Genomic DNA, 25,597 nt, shown 5'->3' with positions numbered 1-25,597 from the left:
AGACCTCAATTTTCTCCTCTATAAAATGGGGGTAATGTTACCACCACTCACAGTGTTGTAAGAATTAGTGAGAGAATTCACGCAAGGGGCTTGGCGCACAGTAACAGTATGATGAATGTCAGCTGTTATTATTTTTATTATTTTGTCATTATCACAAAGATAATGCAAAGGAATGTGAAATATCTAGGGAGTTAATGAAAATACTTCAGCTACCACATCCCAACCTGAACCCACTATCTTCCTCCCACAAACGAGGCTCCTCCTATATATCCTCGATTAACAGCATCACCACTCACCCAGTCACCTGGGCTGAAAGGCTGTGATTTGAAGTATAAATTGGTATATACTTTCTGAAGCGCAAGGTGGAAATGTTCGAATGTAGAAATGACTAGCAATTACCTTTAAGACACAAATGCCTTTTTTGATCCAATAATTCTACTTCTGAGAATTAATCATAAGGAAATAATAAAGATGTATACAAATATTTAACCATAATGATGTTCACATTAGCATTATCTGTGATAGCAAAAGTTGAATACAACTTAAATATACCTCAATAGGGAATTAAAAGGTGGGTATAGCATATGAATGAATGAAAGGCATATATATGCACACACACATGTGCACGCACGTATGTGTGTATGCAAAGAACATAAATCAGGTTATCACTAGTTAATTAGGATTATGGTTATTTCTTATGTTCTTTCCTCCTTTATGCTTGCATTAAAATTTTTTTTTTCTAGTTTGGCTAGTACTGTTTTTTAATTAAAAAAAACACAGCAAACGGCTTCTATTTAAAAATATGATTTTTCTTCTTTGCTTCCTCCATAAGTGAACAATCATGAATTCCTGTCAATTCTACTCCTTCAGAAGGCGTCTTGAATTTGTTCCTTCTTTTCCATTCCTACTGCTCTGGTTCAGGCCCTCAGCATTTCTTCCACGAACTAAGGCTGATGGGTTTCTTTATACCAATCCACCCCCATCTCTGTTACCTGAGTTACATTTATCATAAACAAATGTCAATGCAAAGAGCCCCCTGAACAGCATACTCCACACTTTCCTTCACCCAAGGGGCTTGGAGATGCTTTAAGGCTCACACTTGAATGAGTGAGTGTAAAAATATAGCAAAAGATTTCCTGCAACACTGAAGCAGCAGTAAGCTGGGGGATCAGAGGAAAATACAAAAACAGCACAGTCTGGGACATTTAGTTAGTGGCAAAAAACTGTACACACCTCTACAGTTCCTGAGGGTATTGTGTATTGTAGCAAAGTCCAACAACTTACATTCATAATAACGTTGCATTTCAAAGGAATAAGATTCAAAGCGAGCTGAGCCTAGTAGGTGTAAGAGGCAGAGAAGCACTATTAAAGGCTTCTATCAAAGGCAAATACATTAGACTGTTTAAAGCAGAAGCTTCCTGGGAAACTTACCTTTTCCCAAATCCCTTGACCCCAATAAATATGTGCTCTTATACTGTAATATTATGAAGCAAATTTCTTACCATGTTGTATTCTTAAGTCACTATGAAAAATTTACAAGATTTATTCTTCTCTTCAAAGTTATGATGATCACTAAGAAAAACTGAATATCTGTATATGCCATGTGCAAAAAAAAAAAACCTATAAAAGTACGAACCTATAAAATGAATAATTTTTAGGTTATGATTGACTCGATACACTGGTGTGTCTGCTGACAAAAATAATCTATTGTCAGGTTAATTTAAACAAATATTTCTGCCACTGCATTTTTAATTGATTTATATAAAACTTTTCAATATTGCAGATATCTCCTCAGATGAGCTATACTTTCCACTATGCATATTGAGGGGCTGGGAATTAAAAATTTAAATCTTCCCTCTATGATATTCTAGGAGAGATAACAAAAGAATTTTTAAAACCAGGGGAAGGCAATTCGGGATTGTAAAAGTTATGGGACTCATATCTTAGAGGAACAATCAAGCGGGCAGGGTCATTACAAGCTCCCAAGTTGCTTATGATTTTGATGGTAAAGTAACACCCATTTTGTGGCCCAAAACCACATCATTTTACCCATTATGCAAACCGACTCATCAGAAGTCGGCTTAATTGAGGGACTCAAATTTTGGGATTCACAAGTAGGCTTTAAAAAAAGAAAGCGTAAATATCTCTAGAAGCACCGTGGGGGTCCCAGTGATCATGGCCAGGTTAGACATTTACCAATGAAAGGAGACAAGGGAGGCTGGGGCCACTCAGGCCAGCAGCTGCACCTCACAACCACTGGTCCTGTGTTACACTGGGGAGAGCAAGTCCAGAGAGGGGCTCGGGGCAGAAGGACAGGGTGGAGACTGGCCCTATCCTGTCTTTTTGAGCACAGGGTCCCCCGCTGGGACTACCTGAGGAATATGCCCACTTTTGTGAGGGCAAAATTGTGATCAGATGAATTTGCTTCTGAATCATTCCACCCTTCTACAAAAAAACTAGAAAGCGCCATCTACGTGCCATCTACTGTGAGGCTAAGAGATGCGGGGACAGACGTAAGAGGGAATTATTTCTCCCAGCCACTTACTGTCCAGTGAGGTAAGAACAGATTGAACTTCATGTGCAAGCTGATAGCAAAGGTGTAGCTTAACTAGCAAAAAGTTTCTAGCCTAAGGGCAAAGGTACTCTCTCCTCGAATTCCAGCACTATATGTGGGCATCAGAACGCTGGAGCAAGGTTGCCTGTAAGGTTTTTGTTGTTGCTTGCAATGTCATTGCAATGATCTGATCATAAACCCTGCTTACATGCTCTGGAGTGAAGGGCACTTGAAAAATAAGCATCGAAAATGTAATAAACAAATCACAATTCTTTCCCGGGCAAATTCAAGAATTCCTCAGCTAGCATGTTAAAAAAACATATAATTTTTTTCTTCCAACACACAACTTATCTAATCATTGGTCTCATCTCTTTTGCGCCATGGACCCTCCTGGCAGTCTGGTAAAGCCCACTGTTTTCAGAACAATGTTTTTATGTGCCTGAAATAAAATGCATAAAATTACGAAGAAAACCAACTGTACTGAAATACAGTCATCCAAATTGCATCATACAGTAATGTATGCGCTTCTTTATTAACGTACCAAATAGCAAGATCTAGGAAGAGATCTAATAACTACCGTAATTTCAGAGGGATGAGCAAAAATAGTATTTTGAGATATCTGCAATAAAAATGTGATATGAAAATATTTGTGATTTTTTTTTTTTTTTGCGGTACGCGGGCCTCTCACTGCTGTGGCCTCTCCCGTTGCGGAGCACAGGCTCCGGATGCGCAGGCTCAGCGGCCACGGCCCACGGGCCCAGCCGCTCCGCGCCATGCAGGATCCTCCTGGACCGGGGCACGAACCCGTGTCCCCTGCATCGGCAGGCGGACCCCCAACCGCTGCGCCACCAGGGAAGCCCAATATTTGTGATTTTTATTGGTGACAAATTCATAGGTATTGCTAATACTACTGTGACTTGTTGCCTATGTTGATAATTAAATAAAATGTCAAATTTCAGTAAAGACATTAGTGAAAATAAAGTTTTTTTATTCTATTCAAGTTCATGCATGGACCCCCTGGGGGAAGATGGGACAGAGGTTAAGAACTCCTGAAGAGGGTGCCCCCTCCAATATATATGTGTCTGTATACATACATAGATACATACACGTATATATTTCAAATATTATTCCAGAACTATCTTATGTAAGCTCCTAGTAGATTACAAAACTTTGGTATTTATAAGTTCTTGGAACAGATCTGCTTATCATGTTTGTTTGTTTGTTTGTTTTTTGCCACTAAAGGACCATGCCTCTTAGAGATGGGTTGGAGGGAAAGAGTTAATCACGAGTTAATGGTTCCGAGACTGTGTCCTGAGGAGGCCCAGCTTTCCACCAGGGGTGTTTCAGCAGTGCCCTGGTTGTGTGTGTACGTAGGGTGGGGTGTTGATGAGAACACTCCGCCCCCAACCAATCCTCAAGTCAATCAGAACGGGGGAAGACTTTTATCCCATTTACGTATTTCAGTTCTGGATGAGCTTTTGTTCATAAAACAGTAGTTTTACAGCTTGAAATTTCTTGATTGACAATTGCACTAGCACATATATATACCTCACTGTTTTTCCCTGGTCCTGTTACAAACTCAGTAAATGGGTTTACCACCTCTGAATAAAGAAAGCATCCATACCCTGACTTAGTTAACTAACGTCCTACCACCCCAAGAACTATAAAGGTAAGCAAGATCAGTAGAGTATCCTTTGAGAAATGTCTGGATGTGCCAGGATAGGAACACTATCAATTTTCCAAAGACACTTGGGTTTCCCAAATAGAAGAGGATAAAGTAGCAGGGCAGGTACAGGATGGAGGCGGGGAAAGGAATGGAATTAAGGCAGGTGCTTGCTGTTGGGGGGTGGAGGTAGAGGGGGGAAGGCTTACAAATCAAACAATGGTTGGTCTTTCCTCTCATCACCTCTTCAAAGAGCAAACGGTCACAAAGGACACGCCTTTAAGATTTGAAAACAGGGCAGAAGGAAGCTAGTCAAAGGATTAAAGAAAGAAAAGAAAGTGAGTAGGAAAGAGGGTAAAGGAAGTGGGGATAGGTAGAAAATGAGCACATAGCCATCTCATCACTTTATATTATATATAACGCGGTGCTAAGTTTATCCAAAAATATAAACACAATTTTCTGCCTAGAAATTAAGCTTGATGGATAAGGCTTTAGTCCTCATGGCTACCCAGGATCCAAGTTATTTAGTCTCTTTAATCAAAATACTAAAATAAAATCATTACCCATTAGGCTATTACCCTTCCCCCAATCTCCAAACACACAAGCAAAAATTAATTGCAAGCCCGGAAGAAAGAAGGCAATTTAGACAGTAACAGCTTGGCATGGACTGAGCTGGATTTCCTAATAGCATTTGTCTGTTTGTGAATGTATATTTTATTTATAGCCTTCACTTTCTTGACCGTACTGAAAGTAATTTATTTTTACCTAATCTGCATTGCATTTAAACCACCAAATACTCCATCAATGAACGAACCAGCCAAGTAACACCCTGACAAGTAGCCTAGTGTTGGTACCAGGAGTAAAATGGGTAAACATTTAAAGGACACACTTGGGGATGGGCACTCCTCAGCAGCTATTAAACGCTTGCTACAGGTACCAAGTTACAAACTGCAAATATGGGCTTCAAGACGTTCCTTCACATCAGCAGCCATTCCCTGCTTCCTCCTCCTGGTTTACTCTCCATTTCACGAACCTCTTCCAAACCTGTGATTTCTCACGGACTGAGTCTATTTTTTCCTCTTTGATGTGCTATCCTGCCCCTGAAGAACTTGCATTAATCCCCCAAAATGAGAAGTTAAAGGTGGACTTTCAGGCATCAGTTAAAAACCCAAAAAAGACATGTTAAAGGGGGAAACTCTTTAGCAATCTGTAAGTCATATGGTGTTGGCAACCACTACCTCACCACATAGTAAACCAAGCCCACACCCAACTGAATGAAGCTCACCTCCTCTCTATAGTGTCCTGACTTTGCTAGGTCCCTGATGAGAGAGGGGGATCTTCCAGTTTTCTAGCAACAAGTCGCAGATGAGATCATTATCAATCTTGAGCTCATCTCACACTGTATAACATGGAGTTCATACCCTGGATTGCAAACAATCAGTTCTCCTCACTATATGCCACTCATAAGTAACCCTTTTGGGCTACAGACCTCAAAATAGCACCTTGTTCCCACAAACTAAGCCCTTCCATTATTCAAAACCTAGCCTCCTTTGTGACTCATTCCCAGACTAACACACCTGTCAGCAGGACCTTCAGTCAAAATAGCATCCTTTTTCACACTTCTGCACCTGTTTCAGCAACAAACTCACAGAACCTGGAATTGCCCGGGACATTACAGAGTCCGACCCAATCTATGTCACCTTCCTGAAGGGAAAGTTAGAAGCCTGAAAGGTCAAGCAACTTGCCCAGGGAAATCCACAACATGGTAGACAGGAAACTGGGACCCCCACCCCCCACTCTTTGCCAATCCTCAATGCTTTCTCTGAAAGATGCAGTTTATGTACAAGTTGTTATATAAACCACGTGTGACTTTATGGACAATCCTATTTCTCATGTAGATAATCAGGAACCATGCCCTCCCCTTCCTTTCAGCTTGGAATGAAAATGTGAGCTACACTAGCAGACGATATTGATGACTTCGACAATGCTGATGAAAAATGCAGACAGTGGGTCCAAAAGAAAAGAGCAGAAAGTATTCAAAGAAACTAATTCTCCTTCCTGTACATTTTCCTAAGGATCTGAGGGCAGTGGAGAAGAGCGACTGCAGAGTGGCTGAAAAAGGTGGACTGAGCTGAAAGGCAGGATCAAGTTTATAAATTCCTTTTCAACCGAATCTTCACCGGCACTTGCTAACAGATACATGAAAACTGTCCTTTCGTTAGACGGGGTCCCAGCAGGGTCCATAAAGAAAATTACAATATTTTCCTTGAATAATGAGATTCTTGTAGTCTCATTAAATTTAATGGAAAGACATGTTCTTCCCTCATACTCAAAATATTGAATATTCTCAAACTTCACACATACCCCAGCATCCCTAAACAGCAATTCTTTTTTTTTTTTTTGGTTCTCTTTCATCTTTCCTTTTGTATCTACAGGTGTGCTTAGACACAAAGATAATCCTAACACATGAAAACTAAAGTTTGCAAATGTGGAAAGCTAGGGATGATTTTTCAGGTTATAAATGAAATCTTTCACTTGCAAAAAAAACAAGGCAAGTTTCCTTTAAGTGGCGAGTGTTACCAATGACTGCAAAATGTGATTCAATTTGCACGCTGACTAACCTATCTTGAAGTAGCTATGCAAAATCTTCAGGGTCATTAAAGCAAGGGCAGGAGCAATGAAGTCATAAGCTGTACTTTTTTTAACCTCTACTTTTCTTATTTCTTGGACTCATCCCCATACAACTCTATGTATCAAACCTCTTCTTGGGAATCCTAAATAAAAAGTGACAGCAAGCCATTGTGCGTGGATCTCACTGATTAGTAAGGGGTGCTTTCACTTCTGTGCTAAGAAGGATTCTGAGGTTATATCTGTACGCAACAGTGATGTGACAGGTAATGTGAGGCTTGAATCAAATCTTCCACAATAACTGTATCTTGCAAAATGATTATAAAGGTAGATTAAGACTGTTCGAAGAAACTGACCTAATAATTTGGTATTAACCATGTAAACTGCTTAGCAGCTGAGATGAAAGAGGATTCTAACTAAAAAGAAAATACCTTCTTTTCCGTTAAAGTGATATTAGGCCAGAAGAAAATATGAATAGGCATAAAAACGCTAAATTTCAAAGTTGGAAGATATTATGGAGCAAACACTAAGCAAACAGGGAAAAACTGGGAAGTTTTTTTTTAATGTGAGGAAATAAGGAAGAGGGAAAAATGGTTAAGGAAAGGAAATAAAGGGGAAAAATCTGCTATTCTATGGGGAATGATACCTCTTATCAGTAATAGGAATCACCATAGAACTTTAGAAAGCTTCCAAACGAGGCTCATAACTTTAGTAGTAAAACAAAAATAAAGATAAAAAGAGAGAGTGTATTTTATTTGGCATTAAAAGACACTTAATTATCTTGATCTATGTTTTAAATGTTCTCTAAAGTGGATGGTTGCAAGCTTTCTTTAGAGGTACGATTCTAAATCACCAATGATCCTGTTCCTTTCTCCTCTCTTAATTTTAGTTTTCCACCAGCTTATTTGCCTTCTTATGGCTCCAATACTTTAATTTTCTTATGGCTGAATTCTTCAGACTGGTGATAACTTTGGCCTTATATGGTTACCCCACACCTGCACTTTCTGCCAGGTCATCTCCACTATTTCTGCAGCAACAGAATTCACTGGTTTTCAACTCTACCTTTCAAACTTATTCTGCAAATTAACATAACTCTCTAGGAAATAAATTTTTTGATTGGGTCCACTTTTGTTTTGGGATTGTCTGGGATATGACCAGCACGCCTAAACTAACAACTTTTCATTAACAAAAATAAGGGAAACCGTCCATTAAAAAACTGCATATGCCCACTGTAGAAATTCGTTCAAAATTTATGTTCAAATAAAAGGCTTAACACTGACAAAATAAAAAAGGCAGAGACTCCAAGGATATTACCCCTCCCATACAAAAAAAAAAAAAAAAAAAGAGAGAGAGAGAGAAAAGAAAAATTGTACCAAAAAAAGGAAACAGAGAGTACCATCTTTTTCCCATTCGAGTTTTGGCAAAAGTGAAAACATGGAATTTGATGATGGTTTTGATAAAATCACCTGGAAAAAAACTAGGCAACTTCTCCATTTTTCTAGACACTTCATTCCATTGCATTTTATTTTTATTTAAGCACATCTCCAACACACACACATACAGACCCCAACTCTGAAAAAAAAAAAAAGGGGCCTGAAATTTTAGTTACACCACATGTGGTTTTCATTTGTGAAAAATGAACAAGCTGTTTGTGGTTAAACTGTCTAATCGCCTGTTATCAATCTAGCACTGCATTCAAGATTTACAGGACCCATCAGCTTCTGTGCTACATTAGCTGTAAATTGGGGGCGGGGGGGGGAGGAAGGAAAAGAGGAGGAGGAGAGAGTTTATCCTGAGGAATAATATTTCCAATGCAGCCACACTCGCACTACATCTGGTTGTGCTGGTAGCGGCAGTTAAATTGAAATATTTCACAGCGTGTGTCAGAAACATGCAGAATGGTAATTATGACAGATCTGATTAAGCCCGAGTGCCACAAGCTCCCTGGCCAGCGCCGGTTGTGCAGGTGTGACCTTGTGCGTGCCTGCGTGTGTAAATAAAATTAATTACAAGCGAGAGGGTGAAGGCTTCGGTGACATCACAAAGCGGAGGAACTCCCAAGGGGGAGACCTAATGGAATATTTTCCCTCAGTCTAATAATACAGTTCATATTGACTTGAGGTAATTAGTGGGATCATTAAAGCAGTTTTCCCGGCGTATTTGGCTGCCTGATCAGATTAGTGAAAATGTTCTTCAGAACAAGCCCTGTGTGGTCTGCCAGAGAAGAGGAAATAAAAAGCAACAAAGCATATTTTGGAATGATAAGCAGCGCTGGACTTGTACTCTAGCAAAAAAAAAAAAAAAATCTCCACTTCTCTCCGGAGCCTACAGATCTAACTTCCTGTCCATCTTCATTCTGCTATTCAACTTGGTATTCCTAGACACACTCTCAACTATTCCTTTCGTTTCCCCTCTCTCTGCTAAATCTGACTGCTCCATCATGACCAGCCAGCCCAACTCCCTAACAAATCTCTTTTAAACAAGGCAATTTGAAAATTGGGGGAAAGGCTCTTCCAGGACTACCTTACTGACTATATGGGGCCACTGGGAGAGGCCGAAAAAAAAAAAAAGCCCAAGGGAAGGAACGCCACTTAAAATTCACCTGCTAAACAAAAGAGTCCTCTCTTTTGTAACATATAACAGAGGTTTAAATATTTTTTCCCCTTTGGATCGCAAAATGGGTTTTGGCGTAGGCTGAAGTTGGGGCAAACATTCTTGACTTGAACAGAACACAGAGCCCTCGTCAAGAAAAGGGCCATTTGTTTGAAACTAGTCTATTGAGCATGCTCTACCTTGCCACCGGAATACGCCAAGCGCTGTCACAGATGGCAGGCTCTGACAGTTCCCATCCGTAGCATCAAGACTCGACAGTTCAGCACAAGATCAGTGACATTCTGTCTCATTAGAACCACGCTAATTATCACAGCTAGTTTCAGGGGAAACCATGTGTTGCAATGGTCAATTTGAAGGAGGCTGTGCATCAACAAACTGGTAATAAGGATCAGACACCTTATTACACGACAGCATGCTGCCTATGATCTGATTTACAGAATCAGAGGCACCGAGGCAGCCGAGGAGGCTGGCGGTTTATGAAACAGTGTGTTTCAACCCAATTCCTGAGGCATACGGGTTGAAAAGGGGATTGTTTAAAAAAAAAAAAAAATTACACAAAAGGCCACTGCAATGGTTGAAGCAAGAAATCAGAGGAGAACAGATTCTCTATGACCGGACAACAGAAGTAGGTTAGGTCTTAGAAAAAGGACACCTTCATCAATTTAGCAATTGTATGGCGACGCCATCAGCAGACTGGAGCTTATATTTTTTTAAGGTATTTAATGACAAATTATAAAGTGGCTATATTTCTATTATTAATCTCTAAAATACATATATATTATATATATATAATATACATATACATCTTATATTTATATGATATATAAATTATTTATTTATGTGTGTTTTATGTATTTATATTTATATAAATATATATATTTATAAATATGTTTTTATATAAAACATTTTTAATATGTATATTTTATATATATAAATGGGTGGTCTATGATTTAGTTGTGTCATTTTGTCACACAAAAGAACTGCATGTGCAAAAGCATAACAACTATAGTTATAAAAATGAACAATCTCAAAGGTTACTTTTTAAGGTGCAGGTCTTGCAAGGCCAAAAAATTCTACATCAGATCCCTATTACCAACATAAGTTCTTCCATCCCTCTTTTCGTACCTTTCACTGATGTGAAAGTTCAACAGTGCAGTTTCTTCCAGAGCTATTTTTCTACTGTCATTTTGCATAAATGCATTTTTAGAGCTCATTCATTTCATGGGGCTTTTATTTTCATTTCTCATATGAGGGAAAAAGAAGATAAAGCTAAAATAAAACCTACCTTTACTACCCAAACCATAAAAGACAACTGTTGAGACTTCTGAGAAACACTTTGTCTTTTCACTTGGTAGTTTGTGAAAGGACGAAATCAGTGTTATAATTATGTGTGAAGTTTAACTGAATGACATTCCGTTTTGAAATTCATTCCTACTTAAGAGTTAAAACCAGAAAGAGAAAGACAAATATCGTATGCTAACACATATATATGGAATTTAAGAAAAAAAAAATGTTATGAAGAACCTAGGAGTAAGACGGGAATAAAGACACAGACCTACTAGAGAATGGACTTGAGGATATGGGGAGGGGGAAGGGTAAGCTGGGACAAAGCAAAAGAGAGGCATGGACATACATACACTAACAAAGGCAAGGTAGATAGCTAGTGGGAAGCAGCCGCATAGCACAGGGAGATCAGCTCGGTGCTTTGTGACCGCCTGGAGGGGTGGGATAGGGAGGGTGGGAGGCAGGGAGACGCAAGAGGGAAGAGATATGGGAATATATGTATATGTATAACTGATTCACTTTGTTATAAAGCAGAAACTAACACACCATTGTAAACCAATTATACTCCAATAAAGATGTAAAAATAAAACAAACCCCATGGATTTGGTCTCTTCCCTACTCCCATTCTGTAGATACCAGATCCTGTCCGGAAGAACTGTAACCCTTCAATTGTCAAAGACGATTACAGAAGGGCTTCCAAAGAGAGGGACTTTCATAGGGTATTATGAGTCCACACTTTTCAACTTATACTACATTTTAGGACAAAAGGTGGCCTTAGATTAAAGCAGATTCTACGAATATGTACTTGCTATACTCATGCTTTAGAATGCATTACACTGGTCTGCTTCAAAGTGGACCACTCCTGTGGTCACCTTCCCGGAACTTCCTCACGTGATAATTCTCTTTAGAGAGTTGGCTCAATATTCACGAACTGCTTCTTTTCAAATCTTGACTAATATTTTCCTATGACATTTTTTGAAAGTTGGAGAAACTGGGCTTAATGAGTTATGACTATACTTGTTACAGTGAACTTATTAAACGGGAGAATGAGGAAGATGCATTTATATCACTCTAGTTACCGAATTTTAAATTTTAGAGGAAAACAAATTTTTAAATAATTTGAAGGTGGCAATAAGATAACCAAGAAGTTTCGGTTCGACTTGCTGCAATAGACAATATCAAGTGCCTGGGGGAAAAACACCCCATTACGTGATTTTTTTTTAGCCAAAAATATGATCGGCAAGTACGTGTTCTATTTAATAATTCTGAACCTCCTTGATCAAACCCTAGATTAATTAAAACATATGCTTGTTTTTATAACATAGAAATGTGGAAAGGGCTCAGATTCACAAATTTAGTGCTTAAAACATCGTATAACACAATCATGTACCTTTAAACCGCTAGATTATGTCAATGTTTATGTATTTAAAGCCATTAATTTCAAAAGTCCTGTTGAGCAACCCCTAGAGACATAAAGATAGGTCTACACTGCAGAAAACTAAATCCAACATGGATTCCCAATATTTAGACAGAAGGGATTTTTAGAGATAGCTCCCACAGAACACCTTAAATAGGAGATGGACGGGTCTCCACGTCTTTATCAAGAAGGCAGCACCGGGCCCTCCCCAAATGTAGGTAAACCTGAATACAGGCAGTCCTGAGATGCTATACGCTGGGCTGTCTTACTTCTCTTCTCCCTTCAAGCATTCCTTTGGCCTCTTCCTTCTTCCCGGAAGCTGATCCAGGGAAACCTAACCTGTATCTCCACAGGATCTGCTCCCACCCAGTAAAACATAAATAAATAAATGGATAAAGTAAAATAAAATAAGGCACTAGATGGAAAATGTACGAAGAGGCAGTTCTCGCCTTAGATGCTGGCTGAAGGCAACTCTATTAGCCCAAGAGAAGGGGCTCTGAGGACACAATGTAAAGATCTTCCCACAGGCTGCTAGAAAATCATGTGACACCAGAAATAACCGGAACCGTGACTCGCAAATCTGCAGGGGCCTCCTGTGGATCTGAAACAGGAGGCTACACAGGTGAAATCGTGTTGCAGTGAAGTCTGTTATGTGAACATTCCAAAAAACTGAATCAGCACAGGGCTTCAAAGTGTAGTTTCCGTGAAGTGTAATTTGATGCTAACAAAATAAAAGATGGCTTCGCTGACATGCTAGAATACAGAATGCAGTCATGGTGCCGTGATTTCTTTTTCCTGGATTTTATCACTGTAGATTCCTATAACCAGCAATGAAAATGACATTCTTAGCCCTATTTCTACCTCTAATGATTTGTGACATATCATGTCTTACTCGTATTTAAGGCATTCCCATCACCATCTAAGAATTACCAAATCTGAAGATGCTTTTTTCTTTTTTTTACCTACAAGCCCAAAGAGCACTAAAGCTTTCTTCTTTCTCCTTCACTCTCCCCTCTCTCTCTCATCCTAGAGGTCTTGAATCTCAATGACAAAATTGTCTGAAAAGTAGATGGAAGAAAGCAAAAGGCTTCGAATTATTTGGTCTCTTCTACTGGTCGTGCCATCTTCACAGAGGCAGAAATTCTTTTTTTAGTGCAAAAAACCACACCTATCAGGCAGTCGAAGTTGCTGCAGCCAAAGAGTCCAGTAACTACAGGACTGGTAGGTAGAGACTGCAAAAGATTCTATTGAAAAGCATGTTCAGTCAAATAGAATTTCCATCATCTAGCTGCTTTAACTAAAAGAAATACCCTGTTCAATAACGCACTAGAGAGAAATCATTTTCTAAACACAAGTAGGGATGCAGCCGCTCTGGAAAAGCCCTTTATTCTGACTGCATTACTGTATCTGCAAGCTCCACCTCTGCAAACATGAAAATCAATGTAACAATTCGATGTACAAGGCAAGGCCTACGGCACTGCTAATGTCCCCTTGCTGGACATACACCTTAAGTCTCAGAGCTCTCAGGAGGTTTGCTGTGGAATAAAATTAGATTCCAACATCTGCCACCATTAAGGAAAAAATTCCATTTCTGTCTCCCATATGAAAACACTATAACCACTGAACAGTAACTGAACCTTGATACCGTAATGGCTATTACCCAAATCAACTATTTTTTTTTAAACAGTAAAATTAGCGAATTCTGCTCTCATAATTATTGGAATGTTATCAGACTAAATGTTTGATAAAATTCTAATATGATTCACTTGGAAAAAAGGCTGCTTGTTTGAATACCCACAGTATACAGTGTATCCATTTGTAGCGATTCACATTATGTTCAAAGCATATCATCTTTTTAAAGTCTGCATTAGCCTGCTTTCCTACCCAAGCACAAAAAGTAGCCTACCTTCAGTTTGCAGTTGCATACTTCACCCAGACATTTCTATTAACGTGAAAAACAATCTCATTTCTATTACTCATCGAAGAGAAAGTATAATACATGTGAAATGGTGGGATCTGAAAAGTTGGTTTCTTTTCCTGAAAATACTTTGTGCATTAGTCATTGCAGACCACAGCTACACATGTCTGGTTCCACCACATTCTGGGGCTGTACTATCTTTTCAAAATAATTCTGCTCTCTGCCATTCAGGGGATTTACCTAAAGCTTTACTTTGTAAAATAAAAAGTATCTGAGATACAAAAATAGATAATAAATAAGTTACTCTGTGTGCAGGTCCGAGTCTTTTGCTTAGCACATCGTAAGACATTATCTATTTGTGTTACAGTGTTGTAAATCTAAAAGCTCTTCTGCATGCATGACAGCATGGGAGCTCCTCCCATGTTAAAAGAAATCTTGGGTTCAAAAAGGTTAAATCATTTCCCAATACCAGAACAGCAGTGACTCAGCCTGGACCGTAGCGTCCTTTGAGTCCTCCACCATGTACCCTTCCCTACACCCCCAACCCCAAACAGACGTGAAAAAGCTTGGCTTCTAAGGGCCCTATGTTGGCAAGAACCCATATTCCATGAATATGTCAGTGAAGAAAGGAAAGTCCCTCCCATTCCACTATCAATTAGTCCAGCATCCTTAATTCCTCTTTCCTTAGGTCCTGATGCTGCCTGGAACCCTGAGGAGACACTGAAATAGTGATGCTGAGATGCAGAATTTGGGGTTGGCTCTCCTACTTTTTAGTCAAGTAACCCTCGTGTAAAATGAGGAAATCAATGTTACAGCCCACAGGGTTACTGAGAACTAAATGCAGATAATATATAACGCAGGACGGGGTCTAGCACAAAAAAGGTAGTGAATGTTAGGCCAACACAGAGAATCAGGGCGAGATACAGAAGCAGATGGGGCTGGACCAGTTGAGATAAAATGGCTCCAGCACACTGTACACATGTTTCATTTGGGAGGACCTCTGCCCATGCTGACAAGCCTTGGCACCTATCTCCAAGGCATAAACAACTCTTGCACAAGTTAAGAATGCTGACCATGAGAAAGGTACGTCGGATTTGAAGATTTTTTTTTTTTTTTTGGTTTTGGTTTGTTTTCTAGTTTTTCTATTTCCTTCACAAAAAATCATGGCAGGTGAACAGAACTTAAGTCAATGGACTACCTGCCCTTGTTAAGTTAGATCTCTTCTCTTAGGGATATATACAGTTTTTGGACTTATTTTTCAGTAATCATCAACTTTTAGATTTTCATAAAGAGGGCAGTGCTAACATCTAAACTGAACAGCTAAGAGAAAGCTACAGAAATGCTTTTTAACGAAGTTCCAGTGAATTAGTAGTTAGGAATAACCATGTGGGGTCTGCTGGACCCCAGTAGTCTACAATTGGCCCCTTGGAATCTCTTTCAACCAGTAATGAGGAGATGAGCTAGCAGCTTTGGGGGTTCTGGGGAACACACCATCATGGCAGATACACAGAAGTTGGCAACTGACATCTTTGAAAGTGACTCATGGGGATCTTCGTAGGACAGGAGTCCAAAGAGCAAAGATGTTAAAAAAAACCCCTAGAACATCACTCACATGACATTACCAACCCATTGCTACCACTGTCTGAGTAGCTCCAAAATCAGTACTCAGCCCAGGAGGGGAGAATTGGGGATATCATTTAAAAGAAAGAAAGAATGAAGGTAGCAAAAACGCTGCTAGCCAGAAGGAGCTATGCTCTCGTCAGAAAGGAAAGGGAGGGTGGTGGTGATTATATGACAGATGCCAACTTACCCAAAAGTTTTAATATTCTATTTTTGTTTGTTGGTTTTAAGGCTGCCCCTTATCACAATAATGCATGTTTAGTTTCTCTGTTTATCTATTCTGGAGATTGGGGGAAAGTGTTTGGCCTTGTAAGAAGACAGTCTGTTATTCTTGATAATTTAATTGGAAAGGTCAGAAGAGATGCAGAATCAGAAAGAAAAGCAGGATAAACTATGTTGAAACATGAGATCCTCATCCTAATTAGACTAAATAGCCAAAAGAAGAAGGTGCAGGGTGGGTGGGTGAGGGGCGATGTACGAACAGGACATTTCTCCTTAATGCCTAGTCTTGGCATGTAAATGAAGACATCTGAAGAAGCACACAGGTTTGAAGCGGCTCTGACATTCTATCATAATTAGAAACATTTCAAGAGCCCTGTAATTTCCAATCGAAATTACAGTAATTTCCGATATACAAGCCATGATTCATGACAGAATTTTACATTCCATGAGAGATTACGGTGGCCTGATGTATGACACGCCGAGTATGGCACTAACATAAACAATTCAGTTTAATGTTTAAACAGCACTTGATGTTTAGAATCTCACAATAAAAGAAACATATTATTGTAGAAATTATCACTTTGACAGTGATTGAAGGGTACGCAGGCATGTGGCCTATAAAGCTATAATTTTTACAGTCCACAGCTTGAGTTTAATCATTTTTATATAACATTTCCAAGATATCCCTTACGTATTTCCAGCCAGCCTACAACTTAAACAAGAACAAAACTCCCATCAAGGACCACTATTAATGTTGCTAGAGTGAAATTTCAGAAAAACCTAATAATGAAAGTACTGTATTGTAAATACATCATATTGTAAATAGTCCCAGGACTGTATAATTTTATCAGAGGCTGACAGCAGCCAGGCTGTTTTACAAAGGAGAGTTCATTAACGATAATGAAATATATTTGTCTAAAATTTCCTTGATTGCCTCTCAATCTCACTTTGATAGTGTTATCAAATCTTTCTGCAAAGGGGACAAGACTTATACTGGACAAGACCGGTATTCTTCTGGTCCTTTAAAAAGTATTCCTGGCCTTGAACAAGGGTTTGTAGATAACTGTGAGCTTGTTCATGTAGATGACTCTACTTTTGATGAACATAAATTATCAATATATGACAAAAAGACTGCATTATCTATCCTTCGTTATGTCTTGTAGGGATCTGTCACTTTTCCCATTCAATTCGATTCATTTATAATTCAAAAGATATAGACAATTTTTCTAATTATAATTAAATTTGTGTGTCATATATACATATATATATATATAAAACTAAAATCATTATTTTACAAAGCTGTATGTGTGTGTGTGTGTGTGTGTGTGTGTGTGTGTGTGTGTCACTTGGTTTTAATAAGCACACCTAACAGTTGTAGATGCCTGAGTTGGAACAGAAAAAAACTACAATGCTCGTAGTATTTTAGGATAGAAATCAAGGTCACCTAAGTACTAATGAAATAATAATAATTCAAGTTATTTGTTCCATTACAATAGACCAGATGGAGAAACCTCCTATACATTACTCTTCTGGAAACAACTATTAACTGACTCAGGGATTTCCTGAGAAATCTGTGGTCTGGACAGTAGATGTTGGAGGAAACACAACCAAGCGTCTCTGTTCCCTGAATCTGAACACTCTGTTTCATCATGAGCTCTGTCAATAATCCTGGAAACCGTGACCTCTCAGGGATGCAAGTTCAACTTGCAAATAGACACCCCTTCGAAGGAACTTTCACAGGCATCGCAGATAAACATTCTCCATGCCTAACAGAGGTTCTTACCTGGCTTTTGGTTGCTGCCACCTTTGCAAACAGAGCTTGGGAAACTTTAGCGCGCTTCATTTCCTGCTGAATCTCGTCGTAAATGGAAGCATTAATGTTCATGGTATTGTTCTCTGGTTTCCCATTCCTCTCAGTGGCAATGGTAGCTGTTTTCACCTACAAAACATTTTGAACATGCCTGTCATTTTCCACTGGCCAAGCTGTTTTGAAGCTTCTCAGGCTCGGCATCCAAACTGGATCCTGTTGCTCCTTTTACGATCAAGGTGATCAACAATGCGGTCATTCAACATGAGTTCTTAGCTGGATATCAGATTGCTTAAGTTAAGGAAGTCATAGTGTCACAGGTGACTGCAGCTGTAATACGACAGCAACTACCAGCTGACAACCAGGAATTATAATGCCATAAAGTAAGTTTTCTGGAAAATGGAATAGTTTCAAAGACTTGAAAACCCTAAACTCATTGTTTCCCAATTACCTTCCACGGCAATTCTAACAAAGGAAATTCACAATTAAAATCATAATGCACAGTGCTGTATCTTCTATCTTCGCTGGGTACCCGATGCCTAAGAGACAACTGCATCACTAATAGCTATTACATACTACGGCCTTTTTAATTTTAGACTCTTTTTTTTTTTTTAATGCCTTTGCCTCTTATGTTTCATTTAAAAAATCTTCCATAACAAAGCCATTTGCAGAGCTGCACATTTAAATCTTCTATCCATCCATGAAACAGGTAGAGTGCCTTGCTTAATTATCATAAAGGCTGGTTGCATTTTACACATGCATGTCCAAGCTGTCCTGTATAATCATTTCATCATTTCCTGGCACCGCTGTATATAACTCTTTCCTTTTGACTGGTGGAACCAGACAATAAGAAAAAGTTTCACAATATTTAATAGAACATGAATGCAAGTTACACAAAATATATAAACAGTGACTTACAAATATATTCAAAATGTATAATCTTGAGTGAGAAATTAATATAAATGCCTTTGGTAATAATGATAAGCAGAGAGCTGCAGAAAAATGCCACAAAATTTAGGGGGAAAATCAACCTCAGAATTTATTGATACCATGATTAATCTTCAAAACTTAAAAACAATCTTTAAAACTTTAAATCTTTAAAATAAAAATCTGATCTTTATTGAGCATTTATAGGAACCAACCAGCCTGGGAAATTCACATATGAACCATGTAGCTGCTTTTTACTGGGAAACTGATGAAAACATAAATGAAAAGTTGTCCAGATGCAGGACCACATTTCTCCTGGCAAAGTGATTCATCAAGGACCACGTTTCTTAGGGTCCTTTACAGAATCCAGGTTTTCCTTCTCAAGAAACTTACCATCTTGGACCATTTCTCTCATCCACTAGGAACAACAGAAAATGAAGCTCATTTTAAGATAAACAAATGATTTTGGGGCACTAAATGACACACCTTCTTAGTCATACAGTAAGTCTTCTAATGTTTATTTCACTCTGCCCCCAAATATTTGGTATCAAAAGAGGGGCAGAGGTTATCCTAAGCCATTTAATTCCCTGCACTTAGAGAGTAAAGCTGAGTCTCCTTGACAACGTGCTTTCTGACTCGTAACTTCTACCTGGTGAGCAAAATAACTCACCTCTGGAGGATGCAGCTAGACTCTCCCACCTGGACACTACGCTTGGGAGCACGGAAAGGATAATGCTGGGAAATGGTTGGACCACAGGCCCCCAGTGAGGACACAAAAGGTGAGGCAGGACAAGGGACCCACTGGCTGGCCTCACTGGCCTCTCCTAAAGCATAATCCGCAGACAGAAACAGCAAGAGCAGAGGCTGGATTTCAGCCTTCCCCTGCCAGCTCTGCACTCCAGTAAGCAAGGGCACTAACTCACGGAGGCATCTTAAGGACTGGGGACCAGTAGGCACAGACACAGGGCTTTGAAGCAGTAATCGGCTAAACACCACTTTAGGAGCCAGAAGAGTTAATGCATTACCATAAATTGCCTACAAAGTTGCTTTGCTGAGATTTGCAACTTTGCTCTGGGGTGGTCTTGCTTTGAGGCAGAAGGATAGATTTGATCACCACATGGGGTCCCTTTTAATACCTATTTTTTTTCACTGCTTAAATGAAAGAGAAAAGAAAAGCCATTTCAATCGCTTTGAACATTGAATGTTATGGAAATGGAGGCATGAAGTTCAGGGCATTGGAAGAAACAGTTCCTTGGTATCATCTGCTTAGCAACAGTTAAGAGGGCAGGCTTTGGAAACTTGGTGTTTCAGTGTGTTTTGAAAATCATTTTCATTCTTTTGTAAAAATGATGTTTAAGAATTTATCTTCGAGGTGGGTTATAATCATTTGTTTCAACCCTGTGATTTTGTTTCTAAAAATTTCTTTGGTTTAATTTTTCTTTTTTTTTTTTTTTTTGGTTTTGGTTTTTTTTTTTTTTTTTTTTTTTTGCGGTACGCGGGCCTCTCACTGTTCTGGCCTCTCCCGTTGCGGAGCACAGGCTCCGGACGTGCAGGCTCAGCGGCCATGGCTCACTGGCCCAGCTGCTCCGCGGCATGTGGGATCTTCCCGGACCGGGGCACGAACCCATGTCCCCTGCATCGGCAGGCGGACTCTCAACCACTGCGCCACCAGAGAAGGCCCAATTTTTCTTTTTTTAATAAAGCAATTACAACTTGAACCAAAAAGCAAACATTTTAAATCATAAAAAAGAAACATCTCCTAGTAGCCAACACAATGAAAAGTACTTTTTTGTTTTTTAAAGTACTTTTTAAAAGTTCTTTCAAAAAAAAAAAAAAAAAAAGAAGTGAGAGGGCTTCCCTGGTGGCACAGTGGTTGAGAGTCCATCTGCCGATGCAGGGGACGTGGGTGTGCCCCGGTCCGGGAAGATCCCACATGCCGCGGAGCAGCTGGGCCCGTGAGCCATGGCCGCTGAGCCTGCACGTCCGGAGCCTGTGCTCCGCAACAGGAGAGGCCACAACAGTGAGAGGCCCGCGTACCACAAAAAAAAAAAAAAAAAAAAAAAGTGAGAGCAACAACTTTTAAAAATTTTAAGAAACTGTATTACTCATTTAAAAAATATTTAGAAAAGTTCTTCCTCATCATCTTGTTGGCTCAGGTATGCATCTTATTAGAGATAAGCTATTAGAATTCTGGAACCACATTTTTCTCTAAACACAAGGTATTGCTTAAGGGGAACTGACTTGGACAGCTTTTCAAAAATATGAAAGCTGAAAATTTTCCCCAGGTAAAAATGGAAACAAAAATCTTTTATACCTCACTCTACTAAGTACTATTTTAGCTTAGCTCAAAAAAAATCTTCTTTAATCCTGGTTTAGCTTTTAATATTATATCACACATTAAAATTCATAAAGTAGTTCATTCCAGGCAAAACAAACTACTCTTCAGCTCTTCTCTGCAAATAGCACAGGAGGTAAAATAAATGCAGTTGCTTTCTGAATAGCATTTATCAAGGTAGCGTGTACCACTCCATCATTACGGTGGCGCCAGGGAAATTGTTAAGAATTGGAGCTTCTGATATTTACCCTCCCACATGGGGAGAGGGTGTAGCACTAGGGTGTGCTTTTTATTTCACTACAATTGTTCAGAAGAACACAGATTTTCCATGAGAATTTTTTGCTCCTTTACCGCTGCTGAATTCATCAACCCATACTACAAAATGAACTATATATACTACATACGTACTATATATGTACTACATACAGGCTACACAAAATGGACTCTACTGTGGTCCTGACTGGCGTCTGTGCTCTTCCTTGATGCAAGTGGAATTGCCTGCAAGCTCATACTGCACACATGCATGAGGGCATGCCCATATGCAATTAAAGTTTGATGTAGTTTTAATAATAATTATGATAATAAGAGAGACTCACATTTATCAGTTGTTTATTATGAGCTGGGCCTTGTGTTAGCATACATTAACCTGCATAATAGCCCTGAGTAGGTAATGTCACATTACTGCCCCATTTTTAAATTGAGAAGCTAACAAAGAGGTTAAGTAATTTGTCCATGGGGCAAGGCTGAGAACTGAACTTAAGTCTAACACCAATGCTTATCTTAGGAATCACTGCAATACACTGAGGGTATGATGTTATATAGGACTTCTTTATTTGGGAAAATTCTTATTATTTTTTAAGACATGCTGCACCTGCTTTTTGGTGGCCCTTTGCTAAATCTAGCTCATGAATGTCTAATTTTTAGTAGGGAATGGTCTTATCATTAGTTTAAAAAATCCATGCTATTTTGAGGAATTCCTATTGGTGATAGAAAACAGTTCACATTTTCATACTTTTATATATTAACACTGTTTTGAGTATCATGGTTCTATCTTTTTACACTTTTCTTCCTTTTGTAGAAACCATATTAGTTATTTTCCAGATCTAGACTTTCAAAAGTCCTCTAGCTTTTAAAAGATGACCATTAATGAGAAGTGTTTTCCAAGCACATATGTGATCTTAAAATAAAGCTGGTCAAGGGATTCATAACAAATAAAACTTTTATCAAGTGTGAAGTTCCTGCCCACAACTGAACCTATGTTTTATTATACTACAGAAGAATGTGTTGTAAAGAGACAGAAGTGTGCAACTACCAGATTAAATTAATTATATATCGCTTCTATTGATATAAACTTTGTACATTTTCTAAAACATTGTTATAAAATGTCCCATCTTCAGAAGAAACCAAAGAATGCCATAACGAGATGTTAAAAAAAGAAAAAATATTATATAATTCATGTAAAAGTTATAACTTGATAATTATAGGCTTTCAAATGGTCCTTATGAAGACAGAAATTGCTAATTTAACTCCAAAAGTCACACATCTTAAAACACACAAATAAACCCATAAGTGCACACCTAAATAGAAACCATCAACTTAAAATGGATATGTTTAGTGCAACAGACAACTTCCAGAAAATAATAATTAATTACTATTAATAAGACTCATCTTGTAAACTCATCTGGAAAATTTGCTAAGCGATAGTCAGAAAAGAAATCTTTAAGGCCATGGAGCTTTGGAGGGATTGGTTTCTCCCAGATACACTTACCACCAAAGTTTGGAAAGGGCTCTTTTCTCTACAATCTCAGAAATGCCCAACTGTCTAAAGTCCTCCAAAGTGGACCATTTGTCAAATATTCAATGTATTCTATCAGAAGAATATTTCACATGTGTTCCTTTTTCTAATCTAACAAGAAAACTTCTCATCCTCTCTGACAAACAGAAAGAGTCCCTGAGTTTCATTTTCTCCTTTCTAAAATGTCTGTCTTCTGAGGACGTGGCTTGAGGTAGGGGAAAGAGCATCCGACTGAATAGGGGATTTGAAAACTAAGTATTTGACTTTTCTCATTTTTCTCATACCAAAAGGTTGGTATAATGATTCCATGAATTCATGCATGTGAAGGTGCTGAGAAAACTGTGAATCATTGTCAAGTGCAAGGTATTCATATTTCTTGAATCAGAGCATGTTCATTGTGAAAATATGCTTTCAACCAACAGCTCTGGCCCAGAGCCTACTGCCCCAGCCAGAAGACAGAGCTCTTGGTGTGGCTACCCCTACCGAAGCCTGAGGGACAGGAGTGCACAGGAGCCATCTCGCCAAGGCAGAGCCAGCCAAGAGCTTCCTGAGGCTGGTCTAGGTTTTCCCTGGTGAGGTTCTCCTAAGAATAACACCCAGGGCCTGAAGGAAGCCCCTTCTTGAAGATGATTTATAACCTGAGCTCCTCAATGGTTTAGGTCCTTGGTCTGGCAGGACCCAGGGACATCCAATCATCTTCCATATGACCTAAACTCTTCAGAGAAGCTGGAAGATAATCCAGTCTCTCAGGCCTTAAGGTGTCCTGGGTCTTCAGTGAGCCACAAGGGACCTCTGCCTTCAACAAGCATTAGAAAGAAATCCTGTTCCGGTCCAACCCAAGCCAAAGACTAGTCTCAAAACAGATTTTGAATATCTTCATTGTGGGGGGGCAGGGATGGGGGGGAATGAAATGCACAGTGATTTCACACAGATTCCTCTCTGGCAAAATATAAAAAGACAAAATCCTGCAGTCCTTTTCTATACCTGTGGTCTCCTCCTTTACTAAACCCCTTCGATTTTAGTCATTTGTAAATAAGCACATGAAAACCTTATGTGTGGTATATTGGTTCCAGGTTAAGCACTGGATTTCAACTGCTGCAAAACAGTACTAACTCAACTCCTCTATAACCCGTTTTTCCAAATCCTAAGTACTCATTTTACATTGATAATACATTTAATACATTAAAAATTCCCTAAAATTTAATTCATTGAATCACTGTCAAAGGGTAAAAGGTGAACAAACTGGTTGTGAGCTCTGTTATGATAAAATTAAGGAATGCAAAGGGATTCTCTATGAAGCAGTGAAATAAAATTATTCACACATATCAGATAATCATTTCAGAATGTGGTTAGATGGCCAATAATATTGTGTTAATAGAAACTTTTTTTCTTTGAAAGAGCTTCACTAAGAATCTACAGTATTTAAGTACATTCATCATTGGCTAAATATCCCAGCCAAAGGCTTGGTCTCAACCCCCTCTTGAGAACAAACACATACAGCTGAGGGTGGCTCAACCAGTTTCTCAGTAATTCAGGCCAAAATAAATTATAGTTTCTATCCCAACTTATCAGCAGGTATAGTCTTTAGACATACATATAGGAAAGCAACCCAGAGTATCTTAATAGTATACAAAAATAAATATCACAATTAAGAATTAATGTAATTTTGGCTAAAAAAACAAAAAACGATGAGTAAGGAAAGCAGAATCATATCTCGAAAACAAATAAAAGCATTAAAGTCCTAGAAAAATTAGAAAACAAAAGCTGTATTAAGGAACTACTAAGTCAAATATTTGGATAGATTAAAACAAAACAAAAGAAGAAGCTCAACGCTTAAATTCACACTGGTCTTAAGTAAGCCCTTCTTTTGTTAGTATTGCAAGATTAAGTGATAAGTAAAATAACTCTGCCCAGAGGCCTTCCAATGATGGCTGCAACAGCAAAATTAACTATTGATGGTATATATGATAACTCTAAACACCACAAACTCAGTGTTCAATCAAGTCCAAGTATTTTTTGTTTAATCACTCTTACAAAAGTCATATATGTATATAAAGAATTCCTCATTCTTTTTGGTAAGAAATATTGTATTGAAGGCTTAACAGATCAAATTCAGTAAGTGTGTGTGTCGGCAGATGGATATGTATGCATGTATTTGGGTGCCATTCTTTTCTGCTTAGAGAAACGTATCTTTCTTAAAATTACAGCAATGCCTTCTTTATCGTCTGCTCCTATAGACATTAAGACTTAATTGATTTTCATTGAATAAAATGGAGAAAATGGACCTTTGGGATGGTTCCAAACAACAATCATTTCAGAACGTTACAATATGCAGTTTAAGACCCTCCACAAGTGGCTGTATATTATGTCTATTTCTTATTTATGGAGTATCTATGGCAGTTTCACTTTTAGTGTTGAGTGAGTTTTATCTCTATACTTGGAAATGGATGACCATTTTTTACTATTGATGAAATTAACATTAAGAGATAATTTCATTATGACATTATGTTACATAAGCACTTTTAATTAGTACTCCATATTTACTTTCCATCGTTTTAGCTGACCTCATTGTTAAGAGTTGCACAGGCCACAAATTAAATGTGTAAGAAATATATTTGCTTGTGGATCTTACATCTAATCCACTCTCAAATTTGTTTCTAATAGTTGTACTGAAAATTAACTTCTCAATTCTCATAATAGTTTTGAGGCTACCTTTTAAACTTGATTAAAAAAAATACAGATGCGCATACACAAAATTACCTGGCAGGTGACTTCTGTCCTTTCTAAAAAGTGCAAAAATTTGGAAAATAGAAA

General features: G+C 38.6%; 1 protein-coding gene across 4 annotated transcripts in view; it reads right to left on the bottom strand.

The window, feature by feature from the left end:
* The window catches only part of SATB1 (SATB homeobox 1), a 101,879-nt gene that overhangs the window by 16,294 nt on the left and 59,988 nt on the right, over nt 1–25,597 (bottom strand). For all 4 annotated transcript variants that reach the window (XM_032630084.1, XM_032630088.1, XM_032630085.1 and 1 more), the window contains one exon: nt 17,703–17,858. In XM_032630084.1, the coding sequence (XP_032485975.1) occupies nt 17,703–17,858 (156 nt within the window). The remainder of the gene's footprint in view (nt 1–17,702; nt 17,859–25,597) is intronic.

This window comes from Phocoena sinus, chromosome 4, assembly GCF_008692025.1.
Source record: "Phocoena sinus isolate mPhoSin1 chromosome 4, mPhoSin1.pri, whole genome shotgun sequence".
NCBI classification, from domain to species: domain Eukaryota; kingdom Metazoa; phylum Chordata; class Mammalia; order Artiodactyla; family Phocoenidae; genus Phocoena; species Phocoena sinus.
The sequence above is the reverse complement of the archived record's forward strand: the minus strand, read 5'-3'. Positions and strand labels throughout refer to the sequence as shown.